Source organism: Elephantulus edwardii, unplaced genomic scaffold, assembly GCF_000299155.1.
Source record: "Elephantulus edwardii isolate Elephantulus edwardi_28Jun2011 unplaced genomic scaffold, EleEdw1.0 scaffold00071, whole genome shotgun sequence".
Classification (NCBI taxonomy): domain Eukaryota; kingdom Metazoa; phylum Chordata; class Mammalia; order Macroscelidea; family Macroscelididae; genus Elephantulus; species Elephantulus edwardii.
Window position 1 is genome coordinate 73,195 of NW_006399821.1, and position 19,374 is coordinate 92,568.

A 19,374-nucleotide genomic window follows, 5' to 3' on the forward strand; every position below is an offset into this window, starting at 1 on the left:
GGCAGTGTGGTGGCTTCACTGTACCAGTCTTGAGGAGGGCCAGTGGCCAGCATCCATCCTGGGTGAGGGAATCCATTCGTTCCAGTTGTGGAAGCCTCATGGAGCTGCAGCAGCTGTTCGGTGCGGCACGGGCTCTGGGGGTGGGGTGGGGGTGAGAGCCACGAGACTCACCCATTTCTCCTTGGGAATCCTTGAATTCCTGTTGTTGAGCTTCAGTCTTCACTGAGGGCCAGTCATCAACTGTTTAAGTGTTCGATTATCAATAAGCCGAAGTCTGTGGAAGGCCATAATGGCCCTGCTTTAAGTGGTTCGCTACTACTGCAGCTCACCACACTGTCTCTGCCTCTGCTGCCATCTTGGATCTGGGCATAGTATTTTCAATGGCTCATTTTCAGAAATAGGTAGTCATGCCTTTCTTGCTAGATTGCTTTTGCCTGGAAAAACCTGCTACCATTGTAACCAGTTTCATTACAGCATCACGCAAGCCCTCATAGATAGATTGGGTTGGGGGGGTGGCTTCACTTGAGGTGCACTGGCCAGGAATCAAACCTAGGTCTCATGGAAAGTGAGAATTTTACCACTGAAACATCACTGCCTTCTTTTATTTGGTAGAGAGCTTCTGTAACCTCACCTACTGCTGGCACCTACATAATGCTCCTTGTACCAATCAGAACAATCTTTATACATAGTCATAGAGAATTGTGCTGTTAATCAAAGACCACACCTCTCTGGTGGTCCAAATCCACCAGTGGCTTTTTGGAACAAAGATGGAGAATCTCCTCTTGTGTGATTTGCAGCCTTGGACACCCAATGAAAGTCAGCTATGACTGGGTTCTCTCTATGATGGCAATGAGTTTATGCATAAAGTGGTGAGTGACAACTCTTCAATATAAAAGTGAGTGTGAGGCATTTGACTTCATGTGGGAGGAGGTACATGGTGTCATTGTGGACACCATGTGGAAACATCCTAGGAAGGACTCTCAAATGAGGTATAAAAGCAAAACCTACTGCATTGAGTCATGTCCAATTTGTAGCACCCTTTAACAGGTTTTCAAGGCCATAAATCCTTATGTGAGGAGACTAACTAAACATGGTTCTCCCTCAGAGTAGCTGGTGGAGTTGAACAGCTGACCTTTTGGTTAGCAGTCCAAAACACTACACACTACACTACCAGGGCTCATTAGGGGATTCTTGCTTAGTAATTATATAAGAAGCTGCCTAAATCTTAAGTTTTTTTAAAAATATTTAAAAAAAATATTTTCAAGCCTACAACCAGGAAAGAACAAAATAAATGGATGGGACCTTCTAAGAATCAAATCCCTATGCACAACAGAAAACTTCTCCAACAGGGTAAATAGGAAATCCAGAGACTGGGAAAAAATATTTGGTAATGACAAATCTAATAAAAGACTCATATAAAGCTTATAAAATACTCCAGCACATCAACAAGAAAAAGGTAAACAACCCACTCACAAAATGGGCACAGGATATGAACAAACACTTCACCAAAGAAGACATTCGGATGGCAAATGAGGAAACGTTCAAAATCCCTAGCTATCAGAAAGATACAAATCAAAACAACTATGAGATAATATCTCACCCCAGTAACAAAAGCAAAATTCAACACAGCAGCAAATAACAAATGCTGGTGAGGTTGTGGAGAGATCTGAACCCTCATTTATGGTTGATGGGAGTGTAAAATGGTGCAACAACTATGGAAGGCAGTTTGGTGCTTTCTCCAAAAGTTGGAAATAGAAATACCATTTGACCCAGCAATGCCACCACAGGGAATATACCCTAAAGAAACCAGAACTGCCATCCAGACAGATATATGCACACCCATGTTTATCGTGCTATTTACAACAGCAAAGAGATTGAAGCAATCCAAGTATCCATCAAAAATATTTTCAAATCTTTTATTATGACTTTACTTACTTATTTATTAAATAAATATGTTTGGGTGAAATTTTAACCAACTCTGATTTTTTTTAAATGTCTTCAATAATTTCTAAGTTTTCTCTTTCCTTATTAAAATAATGATGGAGTTTCCAGAATTTCAAAGTGTACCTAAGCCAACTAGGACACAGGCCTCTTCTAAATACCTTTTCTTAGCAGAGACCACTGAACCACACTGCCTGATCCAATCTACCCTGCCCTTCCTTGACACTGACCTCAGACAAAGACCTCGCTCTAGAGCAAGGATCCTACACCAGCAGGCAGGTACACATTGCGGTGCAGGCCAAGGTCAGACTTCCCAAGCACGAAGCTGGACTTCAACAAGTCGTGAGCTTTGCTCACAATGAACTTCACTGCCACGTTGGAACTGACTCATTGCATGAGAGGAGTTTGCCACTATTTCTCCCAGAGTTTTAGAGGACAGAGTGAAAGATTCTCTGGTGCATACAACTCAGCCACTCTTCCTTTACTATGATGAGAGATAAAGGAGCAAAGGACGTAAAATACATGAAGAGCTGCCTCAAGGGATCTCTCAGCTACTTTTCTCCAGAATAATACAAGCATATAACCCTCTATGGGTTTAACACTCGCATGGAGGCAGGGTCAGCAATCTGCAATTCAACTCCCTTCTTTCTCATACAAATTCAATCTTACTGTTGAAACAGTTCCACTACGAAATCTCATTCATAAAGACAAGAACAAAACGTGCCTTTAAAATATGCTTACTAAAGACCTCAAGAGAAATCCTGGTGGTGTAGTGCTAATGTGTCAGTCTGGGAACTGTGAGGTTGGTGGTTCAAATCCATCAGATGCTCTGGGGAAAGATGGGCCAGTCTCTATGCACAAGGATTTACCACCTCCGAAACATGATGAAGGGTTGCTATGAGAATCCACTTGGCAGCAGTGTGTGTTTGTATTGAAGAGGGCCCCCACTAGCAACTCTGCCATAATCCTTACTTCTATTTTAATCAATCTTGAAATTCTGAAACCCTGAAAAGAAAATGCTGGAAAAAGTGCAGAACTCACAAAGGCATTCTCTCATTATTAATTCAGGAAACACTTACTGAATCCCCACTACCGGTCGTGGGTAGTACAAATATATAATGTGCTTGGCTACTAATAGAAATGTTGGAAGTCTGAATCTACCCAGCAGTACTTCAGAAGATAAGGCGATCAGCTAAATCTGTGAGCACAGTTCTACTCTGACACACCCAAAGTTACCGTGAATTAGAGCTGAATTGACAGCAAATGATTTGGAAGTTGTTGTTTGTTTACTATATATTGTGGTATGGTATCTAATTGTTATTTTACTGACAAAATTAAGACCCAGCACAGTTCAGGATCAAGCCTAGCATAGTCATTTAACTCATGTTGGCATGCAAGAGCCAGAATCTAGACTGTCAAAGCTCTCTATATTCATCTTAAGTTGTTTCCAACTTGTGAAATCGATTAGCCTTAGAACAGTTTGCCCAAAAGGTCAGATGCCTCTAAAGAGGTTGAAACTGCCTCTTTAGGAACTCAACAAGTAGGTGGTCTTCATAGTCACCTCAGAAATACCTGATGAGTGATTAGCTACAAAGTAGTAGAAGGAAACATCCTGAAACTGGAAACTTCAAGATCCAGCAATCCTGAAGCTTGGTATTTTGATTTAGAACATGCTGACCTGTTTGCAAAGTACCTGAGTTAGAATATTCCATTTTACCTAAGAGATAAAAGCTTTTTATTTTGTGATTCAAAGCGGTCTGCAACCTCTAAATCTAAATCTGTTTTGGAATCGTTTTTGTCATCTATGTGGCTGCAGAAAGTCAAGGACTGTAGTCTTCATATGGATTGAAGCTCAACATAAAGAAGACAAAGATTCTCATCATTGGGCCAATTGGCAGCACCATGACGGATGGAGAAGACATTGAGGTTGTTAACAATTTCGGCTTGCTCGGCTCCACAATCAACACTCTTGGCACCAGCTGTCAGGAAGTTAAAAGACAAATTGCATTGGCTAAGTCTGCTGTCAGGGACTTGTCCAAAGTTATAAAAAGTAATACTGTCAGTCTAGGGACTAAGGTGTGCCTGATCCAGGCCATGGTCTTTGCAATTACTGGCTATGCATCAGAAAGCTGGACAATGAAACGGATGACAGAAAAATAACCTAGGCCTTTGAATTTGAATTGTGGACTGGAGAAGAGTATTGAACATAACATGTACTGTCAAGAGAACAAAGAGGTCTGTATTATTGTTGTTGATTGTGTTCGAGTCGATCACAAATCATAGTGATCCTATGAACAGAAGGCCTGAAGCCCTCTACACTATTGACATTTATCAAAGTTCATAGAGTTTCTGGAGTCATGTTGTGTAGGAACTGGACGCCACACCTGCTTCCAAACCTATCCTAGTATATTATTGTTGTTATGTGCCACTGAGTCACCTGTGATGTATAGTGTGACTCTATGTACAGCAGCTCTGAACCTTTCCCTGTCCTGAGCCAGTATCACTAATTCTGACACACTAATCCCCACTGCCACTAATCCCCACTGCCCCAATTACTGTATCAATCCATCTCATCTGGTGTCTTCCTCTTTTGCACTGTCTGTCCACCTTTCCAAGCATGATGTCCTTCTCCAAGGACCAATATCTCCCAGCTACATGCCCAAAGTAAGTGAGGTAGAGCTTCAAAATCCTTACCTCCAAGGAGAAACTTGGTTTCACCCTCTCCAAGACAGACCGATTTGTTTTCTCGACAGTCCATGGTATGTTCACGACTCTTCTCAAGCATCACAACTCGAAAGTATCTATTCTTCTTCTGTCATCCTTAGTCACTGTCCAACTCTCTGAAGCATTAACAAGTAACTGAGAAGACCCCAGCTTGGATTAGGTGCACCTTAGTCTCTAGACTGACACTGTTGCTTTTTAGCACTCTGGCGAGGTCCCTGACAGATTTTTCCAATGCAGCTTGTCTTTTGGTTTCCTAACTGCTGGTATTAAGAGTGTTGATTATGGATCCAAGCAAGCTGTAATTGCTAACAACCTCAATCTCTTCTCCATCTATCATGGTGCTGCCAATTGGCCCAGTGGTGAGAATCTTTGTCTTCTTGATGTTGAGAGCTTCAATTAATATTGAAGACTACAATCCTTAGTTTGCTTGGCTCCATAGTCAACAGTCTTGGCACCAGCAGCCAGGAAATTAAAAGGCGCATTGCCATGGGAAAGTCTGCTGTTAGGGACCTCTCCAAGGTGCTGAAGAGCAGTGGAGTCTCTCTGGAGACTAAGGTGCATCTGATACAGGCCATGGTCTTCGCAATCACCTGTTATGCATCAGAGAGTTGGACAATGACCAAGGAGGATAGAAGGAGAATTGATGCCTTTGAGCTGTGGTGCTGGAGAAGAGTATTGAGAATACCATGGACTGCTAGGAAAACAAATAGATTTGTCCTGGAGAGGGTTAAACCGGGTGGCTCCTTGGAGGCAAGGATTCTGAGGCTCCGTCTAACTTACTTTGGACATGTTGTGAGGAGAGACCGGTCCTTAGAGAGGGACATCATGCTTGGGAGGGTGGAGGGAAGACGCAGGAGAGGAAGGCCCTCTATGAGGTGGATTGATTCAGTGACTGGGATAATTGGGATGGGAGTGTCAGAGACAGTGCGATTGGCACAGGACAGAGTGGAGTTTAGGGCTGTTGTACATAGGGTCGCTATGAGTCGCAGGCGACTCGACGGCACATAACAACAACACAATCCTTGACCTTTTGTAGCAAGTGCTTCTGGTTTTCTTCAGTTCTTGCATACTTGCTCAGCATTTCTTAAGCTGAAAGAACTAAAGAATAAATTCAAGACACAAGTTGCAATGCTTAAGGATGCTATGGGCAGAATATTGAATTATTCAGGAAGCATTAAACGAAGATGGAAGGACTGCAACAATGAATGAATTGAAATACAAAGTCTCTGTAAATTTTCACTGAAATTAATAACAAATTAAAAAAAAAGATGGAAGTATAGAGTCATTGTACCAAAAAGAATTGGCTGACATAGAAGAATTTCAAGAAACAACATATAATCAAGAGGCAATAGTGATGAAGGAGGAAGTGCAAGCTGCTCTGAAGGACTTGGCAAAAAAATAAAGCCCCAGGAATTGATGGAATACCAACTGATGCAATTTAGCAAACAGATGCTACCCTGCATGTGCTCACCAAGCTGTGCCAAGAAATCTGGAGGACAAATACTTGGCCAACTGACTGGAAGAGATGTGTATTTATACCTATTCTGAAAAAAAGGTGACCCGACCGAGTGTGAAAATTATTGAACACTATCACTAATATCACAAATTAGCAAAATCCTGCTGAAGATTATCCAGAAAAGACATGAACAGTACATTGACAGAGAACTACCAGAAATACAAGCTGGGTTTAGAAGAGGTTGTGGCACTAGGGACATTATTGTCAATGTCAGATGGATCTTGGCCGAAAGCAGAGAGTACAAGAAGAATGTCTGTTTGTGTTTCATTAACTATGCAAAGGCATCTGACTGTGGGGATCACAATAAACTGCGGCTAACCTTGTGGAAAATGGGAATCTCAGAACACTTGATTGTGCTTATACAAAACCTATACTAGGCCAAGATGCAGTCCTCAGAACAGAGCAAAGAAACACTGCATGGTTAAAAAAAATACATTGCATGGTTCAAAATTAGGAAAGGAGTGTGTCAGGGATGCATCCTGTCCCCATATCTTTTCAATCTGTATGAAGAACAGATCATTCGGAGGAGTGTGGCATCAAGATTGGAGGAAGGTCTGTATCAGAGGCAGTGAAACAAGTTTCTCCTTGGAGGCAAGGATTTTGAAGCTCTGTCTTACATACTTGGGCACGTGGCCAGGAGAGGTAGGTCCTTGGAGAAGGGAATCATGCTTGGAAGGGTGGAGGGACAGCACAGGAGATGAAGATCCTGGATGAGATGGATTGACATAGTAACTAGGGTAACGGGGATATGTGTGTCAGAATCAGTGGAGACTGGTTCAGGACAGAGCAGCATTCAGAGCTATTGTACTTATAGGGTCACTATGAGTTGTAGGCCACTCTATGGCACATAACAACATGTATGTGGTGAAAAAGAATTGGCACAGTGTGTGCAGATTTCAAAGCCATGCTCATGGAAGAAACTCCCATCATGCAAGAGTGAAGATGCCCCTTCCTAGGAGGAACCCATCTGAGGCAGCACAAACAGACATGACGCAAGGAAGCGCAAAGAGGGTGCATAGCAAATTGCTGACCTCTTTTTCTGATCTTCTAAGGTTCTTCCTAGATTTTCTTCTCTGGTTTTTCTTATTTTTTTCCTCCTTCAAGCTTTTTACTGTGGCCACAGTATTCAGAGCTATTTCAGAGGCAGGGGCTGTGTGATTGCTCATTGACCAATCAGAGATGACGTGAGATTCCCAAGAAGGGTTGACAGGATTGGTGGGAAGTAAGAGAGAATTTGCTCCTGGAGTTGCATATTCTAAAGAACTGGTTTCCACGGGTTGAAATTCATAATAATCCCACTCTAGGCCACTGGAGGTCATTCTTCAACTAATTCTCAGTCATAAACGGGACATAAAGATCAGTATCTGTAGAATATGAAGTTAAGAATAAATTCTTCATGGCATGAAGTTTTTCTATTTCTACTCAACACCAAAGATAGAAAGCTTCTGAAATTATTTGCTTTGCAATAATTAATCCCCCCAACTTCTTTAAAGAACACATATGGGAAATTGTCTTCTTTGAATTCTTGCATATGCTTTAAAGGCTGATCATCAATAAATCAAAACCAAACCTATTGTCCTCAGATTGATCTTGATTCATAGCGACCCTACAGAACAGAACAGAACAGAACAGAACAGAGGAGCACTGCCTCATAGAAGTTTCAAGGCTATAAATCTTTTTGGAAGTAAACTATCACATCTCTTCTTCTATGGGGCAGCTGGTGAGTATGAATCACTAACCTTTCTAGTTAGCAGCCAAATGCTTTGACAGCTGATCACCAACAGGCATGATAAATGCATAGAAGGCAAACAAGGATCATACAGTGGTAAATACATTTCTTTAGAACTCTCATTACTGTGGAGTCAGAACCAACTCACAGCTGACTCTCCAGAGTATTCTGGAGACTGTAAACTGCGGAGAGGAAAGAGCCCATCTTTCTCCCTCAGAGTGGCTGGTGGATTCGAACCATCAGAGAGGTGCTGCCCTTGGGTTGGCAATGTTACTATCAATGGGCAGACTGTGCCACCAGAGTTCACTGCAGAATTATCAACTAAAAACTCTCTGGGAGCTTTGGTAGTGCAGACCATAGGAAGAACTGATTCAGGAAGGTCAGTTCTACTGTCTTCATTCCCAACTGTTTTTATACCTCTTTGCTTAGTCTCCCGCTCTCCCTGCCATTTTTCTAGGAGAAGCAGAAAATACATTGTCCAGGCCAAAATAAAAATGGAAAAAAAAATATAGAGATGGCTTTCTTTCTATGGGCATGCTGTTCCTTATCTGCCATGGTGGTTAGATTTCATGTGTTAACCTGGATAAACTTTGACATCCACTGATACGGCCAAACATTAGACTAGCTGCTGTTCCACAATGCAACCTAATGGACTGTAATCATCTCTCACAATGCAACCTAAGGTGATATCATCAGCCAATCATTTGAGAAGACTGTCTCCTTAGGATGCATTCTGACTATAGAGCAATTCCTACAAAACAGCTACTTTGGCAGAAAAAGCTCTCTCCAACACTTTCTTTCTGTCAACTAGGATAAAGCTCTAGGAACACAAGTCCATAGAAATCTGCAGCCTGCTGCCTGATCTACAGATGTTGGACTCATTACCCTCACAATTATGTGAGTCAGCCTCTCAAAGTAAATGGATCAATTTCTCTGTCTGTGTCCAACCCCTTCTTTCTGTCTCTTTGTTATGAGCTACTGCCAAGTCAGCCTCAGATGCATGGCAACCCCAAGTGTTATGACAAAGATCTGCTCCCCAAGGGTTTTAGGCTGTAATCTGATGGAAAGGGTTCTTCCTTCTGCAGAGACTTAGGGTAGCTTTATACTGTCTATTTTGGATTAGCAGCCTTTTGCAAGCTTTTTGTGCCATCCAGGCTGAGTGAGAGAGAAAAATGGGACTAGATAATTATTTATACCCACACACATAGAAACTCTGGTGATTTAGTCAGGAAGGAGCTGCATTGCCAACCCAGAAGCAGACGGTTTAAATCCACCAGCTGCTTCTCCTTGGCAAGACAGTTGGGCAATCTCCTTTTGTGTGATTTACATACTCTGAAAACCCACTGGAGGGTCAGCTGTGAGTTGGTTTAGTTTCCGACATGATGGCATCCACTTCCTAAACAACATGCCTCTGGAAACTCTATGAACATTGATAAATGTCGATAGTTATAGAAAGGCTTCAGGCCTTTTGTTCAAAGGGTCGCTGAGTCATGCTTGACTCGACAACAATATTAGAGTTGGGACAGTTTCTGAAAAATAGCTTCCAATGAAATGATCATAGGACCTTTTCCTAACAATTCACTAATGGATAATTTCTTGCTTTTCTTAAATACCCATCTTCCCTTGAATAGGGTACTATATGACACAACCCTCGAAAGGCATCTGTGACAGCATCCAAGCCATAGTTGATTGCTTCAGAATGGACACTTGACCCCAGAGAAGCCAATCAGATTCCCCTTTTTGGATAACTTCAGAAAAGACTCAGAGACCAAGGTGAGTAGACAGTCAAGATTCGATAATGATGGAACACTAGAGTAAATCCTATTTGGAGGGCTTATTTTTTTCTTAGATTCCATAAATTTCTATGTCCTTTAATTTCCCTTTGAAATAATTTGAATAAGCTCCTTTCACCTAAATGTACACAGATTTACAGAAGTCACAGTAAAGAATGGTAAAAATTAAGCTTTTAGCCCCAACTCTTCTCCAGTGATAAGCTTGGTTAATGACACGATGTCAGTATGGCTTGCTCTCTCTCTCTGTGTGTGTGTGTGTGTGTGTCTTTATCTGCTGTGTGGATGTATGTACTTGTACATCATTCCTTCCACTAGGACTAGGTGCAGGAAAATGTCCTGAGTTTTTCACTTAAAAGAGTAACAGGCAAGAATGGAAAACTGGGAAAACCATTTCATACTCATCAAACTCTAAGTTACTCCTGATGAAGGGTCTCAGAAAGAAGACCTTCAAGCTCCATTTCTCTCTTCACAGTATGAGGCACAAAGATGGTGGTAAAAAGTCTTCAGAGGGCATTTACCACCCTTCCACCCATGGCTGCACTGTGCATTTCCAGACTATACACTCCCTTCCCACCCCCAACCCTGATAGAATGATGGCTTCTACTCACATCATCCTGTATATCGAGGTCACAGCCAGCCTTTAGCAAGATATGAACGACAGACAGATGGCCCTTATTGGCAGCAAGATGCAGGGGGGTCCGGCCATGCTGTTAATGCAAAAGAAAACACCCATTAAACCATGTCTCTGAGCAAGTAGTAAAACAAGTTTTGCACAATGGCTTTTAAGGAGATCAATTCCCTTCCCCTTCCTCAGATCGGGGGATTTTACAGATTTATCCAACATTAAAATTTATCTCTCAACCCAGTTATCATCATGTAATTAATGAACAAAACATGCTCTATTTCTAAAACTTCTCTTTACAGCATCATTTCCATACCCTACTCATTAAACTTAGTAAGACTCACTCTCATTGCTCTCAAGTTGGAACCAACTCATACTTGATTCTCCAGTGAATTTTTGAGGTTCTAAACTGCATGGGAGGAGAGTGCCTATCTTTCTCCCACAGAGCTGCTGGTGGATTTGAACTGTCAGAGAATTGCAGCCTTTGAGTTACCAGCATGATTTCCTGTAGAGTAGACCCCTAGAGCTCCCTTTATAAGATGTTTGGTACTGAGGAGGTTCATATCTTGTCTTATTTTACCATTCCTGATAATTAGCTAAGGGAAGATGATGATACCACAATGGATATAGCTAGAAAAGGGAGTGACAAAACAGCAGAATGACAGCAAACAGCAAAACAAGTCCTAGATAATCCAGTTAGTCACTTACTTAGTTATCAATATAATTGATTACTATAGTGTCAACCTAAAAGTCAGCATTTTCTGTTTGGTTTTTTTTTTTTTTAGCTATTACAATTAGCTGCCCCTGGTCTCCAGCTACATTAACAACAGACACATGGTCATGCAAATAAGCATGGTTTTTCAAATTATCAATAGCTGTGCAACTAGGGTAAGAGAAAGAGTGCTTCCCACATTAAGCAGCAAGACTTGAAGCAAGCAAAACTTGTGGCAGTAAGATCCTGGTGAGAGCAAGACCCTGGTGATGGTGGTAGAGAGGCTGTGGTATTGCTGTGGAGGAACTACAGCAAGATTTGGTCTGAGGCTTCTCACATTTGTGCTGGCCACAGTTAAAGGCTTTTACTGTTCTTGCTAGATGACTGAAGGAGAAGCTGACTTATAACTGCTCTGATGATTTGCTCTTATAACTTGCTGGATGATTTGGATTTCACTGCTGAACTGAAGCCAGAGCCTGGACCAGTTGAAGAATTGTGTCCCTCATATGAGTGCAGGGATAAACTTGGACTTGTACTGTTGAGATATTCTTTGTCTCCTCCCTTTTCCAACTTCCCTAATAAACTTCGTTCTCAGTACCCAAATTGTGAGTCAGCAATGAATAAACAAACATCTTGCTGTTGCTGTAGTTCTAAAGACAACATGAGGCTGGGCTATGGGCTATTGATCTGCTTTCTGCTCTGGGGTGGTGAGAAGCTGTGCTATTCTTACTCCCTCTTGTCCTTTCAGAGAGAAGCTCAAGGCCTTGTGCTTCCATGACCCCTCTTTGTTGTTGTTGTTATGTGCCATCAAGTAGCTTATGACTCACAGTGACCTTATGTACAACAGCTTTGAACCTGTTCTTTCTTGAGTTAACCTCATTGCTTCTGACAGACATTCCCCCATTACCCTAGTCACTGAATCAATACATCTCACTGAGGGTCTTCCTCTCTTGTGCATCCCTCTACCCTTCTAAGCATGATGTCCCTCTCCAAGGACTGGTCCCTCCTTGCAACATGCCCAAAGTATGTCAGACGAAGTTTCAAAATTCTTGCCTACAAGAAGCAGCCTGGTTTCATCTCCACAATGAACCTGTTTGTTCTCCTAGCAGTCCATGGTATATTCAATACTCTTCTCCAGCACCGCCACTCAAAAGCATCAATTCTTCTTATATATAATTATTATATAATAGAACAATATAATTGGAGAGGATTTCCCCTCATTTTAAGAGAGAATTTCAAAATTATGACATATTTCAGGCATTCAAAAATGTACTACTGGCCATTAAATCATCTCAGACTCACGGCAACCCATGCAAGTCAGAGTGGAACTGTGCTCCACAATATTTTCAATGGCTTCTTTTTCTGAAGTCATTCATCAGGCCTTTTTCTGAGGAGCCTCTGGGTGGACTCAAATGCCACCCATTTGTTAGCAAACAAGCACAATGTCATTTGCTTCACCCTTGAGCAATATAAATAATATTTTTAAAATTTATGTACCCCATTTTAAGAAAATCTCATTTTCCCCTCAATCCCATTCTTTAAAAAAGATTTTATTTTTATTTTTAATAATATTATTTTTTCCATTGTTGAACATTTCCTTCCCCTTCTCCACCAACCCACCCTGCAATGCACCCCTTGTTCCAGACTGTCGTGATATATCAACCTCAGTTTTAAGTAAGTATCATTTGGTGTTCATTGTTCCTCTGCATTTCATTTTATTTTTCACTACATATTTGTAATCTAGAACAATATGTGTGATTTTGCTTGTTTCAAATCCCATTAAGTCTACATAATATATATACAATCCTATATAAATGGTTGCAAGGAGGGACCAGTCTTTGGAGAGGGACATTATGGTTGGAAGGGTAGAGGGACAGCACAAGAGAAGACCCTAGATGAGATGGATTGACTGCGGTAATAGAGGTAGGTGTGTTAGAGACAACAAGGTTGGCTTAACACAGAGCAGGGTTCAGAGCTATTTGTACATACTATGAGTCGCAAGTGACTTGATATCCCATAATAACAACAAATTGTATATGTCTTTCTGCAAATTTTTGTTTACCATTGTAATTTTGGGGTTTTCACATACTGTTGTATGTATTTCCCATTCATTTTCCAATATTCTTTTATCCACTTTGCTACTAAGAAGCACTGGGCTGTCTCCAGTGATTTGTAGAACACTCCAGTGTTCACATTGCCTTGTGTTCCTGTGTGAGTTCCTTGATCCTTTGCTGGGTCACAGAGACGACCTCTCAACTATGCTCAGCATGTGGGCTCCTGAGGTTATCCCACTGAGGGGGATACTCAGAGGAATACTGTGCGCTATAAAGCAACTTCTACCCAGAGAGCTGACCGCTGAACTCCTAATTCAACAACTTCTTAAAAAAAGTCACGTTTCACGATAAAGAAATGTTTCCACCAACTTCCCGGAACATCATTTTAACCTTAGTTTCTGAAACACAGTCCTCAAAATAAGGGAATATTAACATCGCACAGACTGCCAAAAGAACAAACATATCTTGGAGAAAGTGCAATCAGGGTGCTCCTTAGAGGTAAGGACGGTGCAACTTCATGCTTTGGGCATGCTGTCTGCAGGTGCCATTCCTTGGAAAAAGGCATCATGCTGGGGATAAGTTGGTGGTCAGTAAAAGACAGGAAGAGCCTCAACAAGAGAGTGACACAGTGACTGCATCAATGGGTTTAAGCACGGTGGAAATTGTGAGGAGCACTCAGGACCCAGCAAGGTTCCAGTCTGTTCTCATAGGGTTGCTATGAGTTGCAGTCAACTGTAGGATGCCTAGTAACAACTAACAAGTCCCGTTTAGCATCGCAATAAAGTGTCCCCAAGACTTTTCTTGATAGTCTAGCAAGATAAAGCCCTCATGATCTTAATAAAGCTCCAGTTTGTCACAGTGACCATTATGGAGAAAAAGAGAGATAATGGACGATAAAGGATCTTCATTTCTAACTATCAAATTCAATCAAAGCAAAAGAATAGTGTTAGAAATGGGAAAGAAAGAGGTCAGAGCTCACTTTAAAATTAGAATCCTTAATTAAGAAAAGTTACTCCCAAGAAAGTGGGCTATTCAAAGCCTTCATATAAAAAGGTACTGTCTGAGATAAGGAGAGTGACCTTCCTTCTCTAGTGACTGTCCTCAGCTTACTGCTATTTAACCTTGATTCTATAAAGGGAATATATAATAGCTCCAACACTGAGTATCTGGCTCATATAAAAATGATGGGCTTAAGTCTCAACTCCTAATATTTATTTTCCTTGCAACAGTCAAAGCCTTGGACAGACTTAACTAAGTAGTTAAGGATTTTCCTTGCAATTTTCAGATCCTTATGTAGACTTAAATACTACTTAGCAAAAGAAATAATTTCATGCTTGGTTAAACTAAAGATACGGATGTTGTTGTTGTTATGTGCCGATGAGTTGCCTGTGATGCACAGCTACCCTATGTACAACAGCCCTAAACCCTGCTTTTATCTTGTTCCAATCTTACTGTCTCTGGCACACCTACCCCATTAGCCCAGTCACTGAATCACTCCATCTCATCGAGGGTCTTCCTTTCTTTCTCTCTCTCTCCACCCTCCCAAGCATGACATTCCTCTCCAAGGACTAGTCCCTCCTTGCAACATGCCCAAAATATGTCAGACGAAGCTTCAGAATCCTTGCCTCCAAGGAGCAGCCTGGTCTCACCCTCTCTAAGATGAACCTGTTCATTCTCTTAGCAGTCCATGGTATGTATATTCAATACTCTTATCCAGCATCACAGCTCAAAGGCATCAATTCTCCTTCTATCATCCCTAGTCATTGTTCAGCTTTCTGATGCACAGTAAGTAATTGCAAAGACTATGGCCTGGATCAGGCGCACTTTAGTCTCCAGACTGACATAGTTGCTCTTCAGTACTTTGGAGAAAGAGGTCTCTGACAGCAGACATTCCCAATGCAGTTTGCCTTATTAATCTCCTGGCTGCTGGTACCAAGAGTGTTGATTGTGGAGCCAAGCAAACAAGCTGATAGAAATCTCAATCGCTTCACCATCTATCATGATGCTGCCAACTGGCCCAGTGGTGAGAATTTTTGTTTTCTTGATGTTGAGCTTTAATCCATATTGAAGGCTGCAGTCCTTGACCTTCTGCAGCAATCGCTTGATATAGATAGAACTGTTCTTAAGAGTGAGTTTTTCAAAACAACTACGAGATACCATTTCCGCCCAGTAACAATAATAAAGTTCAACAGACCAGCAAGCAACAAATGATGACAAGGTTGTGGAGAGATTGGAACTCTTATTCATTTCTTGTGGGAATGTAAATTGGTACAACCACTGTGGAAGTCAGTCTGGCGCTTTCTCAGAAGGTTGGAAATAGAAATGCCATTTGATCCAGCAATTCCAGTACTAGGAATATACTCTAAAGAAATCTGAGCCACAACTCAGACGTATGCACATCCACGTTTACTGCTACATTGTTCACCTGCAAAGAGATGGAAGCATTCAACTGCCCATCAATAAATGAATCTGTAGAGAAATGATGGTACATCCACAAAATGGAATATTATACAGCACTGAAAAACAATGAAATAGTAAAACATTACAGAACATTGAGGAGCCCTGAGGACATGATGTTAAGTGAAATATCTCAGTCACAAAAGGTAAGTACTGTATAACACCGCTGTTCTAAAACAGGGGAGACATGATGGGTGTTGGGAGAGGGAATGGGAAAGGGTGGGTGGATAGATAATGAACACTGAGTTGGAACAGATGAGAGGAAGAACTGTCTGAAAGGAATATATGATTATACATTATATATATGAGAACACTTTGAAACAAGGGGGCATTGTGGGGGATGGGGAGTGGGAGGGAAAGAGGGAAATGAGCAATAATGAATACATTAAAAAATTAAGTGAACTGGGGGTGGTGTAAGGATGAAAATGTATAACAACGAATGGATGAAAATCCAACTTTTCTGTAAATTTTTGTTAAAATCACAAAAAAATAATTTAAATAAATAAGAAAATAGTTTTGACACAAGACCCTTATCTGAAATCCCCATAGCTGTCCTTCATAAAAGTTTTAGGATAATTATTTTGTGATCCTGGAAAACCTCTTTGGTCATATTGTGAAACTAACTAGTCCAAACAACACATATTCATGTTTCCAAACAAGTACTGTAAAGCCCTTCCAATTGGAGTTGTCCTTCCTTCAGCCTCCTCAATTTTTCAACTTTCAATCAGAATGTTGCCCTTCAGTCTTTGATTTTACCTCATAAATATGCCTTGGTTATTTCACCGTTTGAAACTGTTTGATTTCTCATGGTGAGACTAGATGTGTCCCTGGTTTAAACTATTTTGACTCTTCAAGAAATCTCTTTGTTATCTATAAAAGTCTTTTCCTAAGCACAATAACCCAGGTTTGTGAGAGGAAGTTTACTTTGTAAGGTTTCTTCAAGGAGAGTAAGACCGAATGCAACAGCACTCCAAAGTGTCTGCTTACTCTTAGTTGAATTTCAAGGCAATTTATACCATAAATTGATAGTTATTCTCAGGAATAGTTTAGAGAAAATCATTAATCTACAAGGGCAAACTATAAACATAAGTTATAGTCTGACCATAGTATATTCCTTGAGCCACATGTACCTCTGGTGGCCTAGGGGTAAGAAGCTGCACTGCAATCCCAAATGCACACAGTTCAAAACCAGCAGTTGTTCTGAGGGAGAAAACTGGACACTCCTTTTGTGGATTTATTGCCTCTGAAAACCCACTGGATGGTTAACTATGGGTTGGTTCCAACGCCACACACAACAACAACAACATTTATGTAAAGAAACTTTGCAAGGAGTGCTTAGCAGTCTTAAAAACAATTCGCTGAGTCACCATGGCCTTGTCCATGCAGAGATATAATAATTATTTGAAACAAGAAAACCTCTGTAGCATCAAGGGGAGGGGACGGGGCCTGTGTTCCGATTTTAACCCTTTCTTTTAACAGTTCATGTTTTTATTCACTGACAGAAACCACTGATACTTTACAAAGCAAATCAGATTGTCATGTTATAAATTCTGATTCAAAGTGATCCTACAGGATTTCCAAGCAGGACATCTGATCAGTTCATTCCAGTTTGATCCCTTGCCAGTAATTTACATTTCCATCCCAGATATATTGGAACCATAATCTGTATTTTAACAAAATCTCCAGGTGACTTCTCCAGTGCTCTGATGTGTTCAGCTAATCCTTGAATTTATACTTGGATCTCCACTTGAGCAGTACCTCTCCCCAGGAAATTCCCTAGCACAATACAAAGTGAACTCTCTTATTTTTTTTTTTGTGGGGGACATTTGGTTCAACTCAGTGGCACATAACAACCTCTCTATATAATATAGAGCTAGGTAATTAAGAATTCATGCTTCATTTGATTATATATAGTTGAGTTTTAATTATAATATCATAGAAGGACAGTGTGGCTATGAGAATAATCTTATGTTCTATATATATCTAATAACTATAAACAGAACATTTCTTAAAGTATTCTGCTAATTAATGAAGATGGTTGTTGTTGTTATGTACCACTGAGTAAGAACAGACCCATATCTGACTCTGGCCAGTTCTCAGAGCCAGTAAATGGCATGAGAGAAGACTGCCTGCCTTCCCACAGAGCAGCTGGGTCGATTCCACCCATGTGCCTTTGGGTTTACAGCATGGCTTCTTACTCCTAGGCCACCAGAGCTCCCTAAATTATTAAGGTTTGGATGCTATCTAAGGAGGGGAGGGGAAGAGCAGAGAGTGAGGATGGCAAGGGGGGCTATTCATAGGGTCACATAATTTGATGGGTGGAAGAGAAGTGGGTTTACTAAATGGGAAAGATGTGGTGTGAAAAACAATGTATCCAAACTTTCTAAGTAAACCAGTATAAAATAAAAAAAAATAAAAAAAGAAAGAGAAAAGAAAAAAAATCTAAAGAAAAGCATACAAACAAAATGATATATCCTTTTTGATGGATGGCAGGGAAGGGCAGTGAGGAGAGAGAAGGAAACATTTGCACTTAAGGCCTTTTATAAAAGGGAAACAACCCTAGAGATAATAAAAGTCAACTTTTATTTCTTCTAAGAAAATACCTTGAAGTTACTGGGTAATATCTTAGAAAAACAGCCTTGCAACAAACTGCTCTCTTGTGGTCCTTGAGTATTTGTCACTGTGTTTCACTTAACAGCATAAACCTTGCATAACACCATGGGGTCAATGCATGGTGCCAGAAGTGACACTGCAATTGCTCCCAAGAAGTCATGACACTTCAAGGAAAAGGTGAATTGCTTCATACGTAGAAGGTGAATCTCATCAACTGCAGATGCAGTTGCCTACCATTTCAAGGTAAAAGAATCCAGCTTAAGGACCACTGGGGGACAGAGGATTGCAGAAATAAGGAAGAGAAATTTGGGAAGCTGTTAACGCAAGTATGCCAGCACGTATATTTTGAACCTTTTTCCAAATAGTTTATCTTGTTTGCTAATACAGCTTTTATTAACAGAACACATTGAAAATATATATGTTTCTGTTATTGTTGTTGTCATCAGTTTGTTGTTGTTAGGTGGCACTGAGTTGACTATAACTCATAGAGACCCTATGGAGGACAGACGTGAACCTCACCTTGTCCTGCACCATCCACAAGATCCCTGATATGCTCGAGCCCATGGTTACAGTCAAGGTGTCAATTCATCTTGTTGAGGGTCTTTCTCTAACCTTCCACCTTTCCCAGCATGATGTCTTTTTCCAAAATCTGACCTCTTTTGACAACACTTCCAAAGAAAGTGAGACGAAATTTCACCATCCTTGCTTCTAAAGAGCACCCTGGTTGTACTTTCTCCAAGACAGACTTGTTCGTTCTTTTGGAAGTTCATGAGAGATTCAGTATTCTTCTCCAACACAACAATTCAAAGATATATATTCTACTTTTGTTATCCTTAATCACTACCCAACTTCTTCGGTACACAGCAACAACTGAAAAAAAGATGGCTTATATCAGGTGCACCTTAGTATTTAAAGTGACATCCTTGCTCTAATAGCACTTTGAAGAGGTCCTTGATGGCAAATTTCCCCTATGCAGCATGTCTTTCTAATTTCTTGACTACTGTTACCATCAGCTGATGTGTTTGAAATCACAGAAGCCATGGAAGCTTCATATATAAGTTATTAGATGGAGGGCTGGTCAAAGGGAGATAGATGTGAAGGGAGGGGGTAGGAGTGGATGGATATCCTGTGGGATGGTGAAGCAGGAAATAAGTGCATAAAGGTGCATGTGAGAAAGGCAGGGACAACACTGACACTAAAGTTAACTCCGCAA

The 19,374-nt window shown here is 40.9% G+C and overlaps 1 protein-coding gene across 1 annotated transcript in view; it reads right to left on the reverse strand.

Moving 5' to 3' along the window:
- LOC102865516 (ankyrin repeat domain-containing protein 6-like) overlaps positions 1–19,374 on the reverse strand; it is a gene marked incomplete at its 3' end in the record, with an annotated part of 77,487 nt that overhangs the window by 32,211 nt on the left and 25,902 nt on the right. Inside the window, exon 2 of the mRNA XM_006888695.1 lies at positions 10,312–10,410. Within this exon, the coding sequence (XP_006888757.1) occupies positions 10,312–10,410 (99 nt within the window). The remainder of the gene's footprint in view (positions 1–10,311; positions 10,411–19,374) is intronic.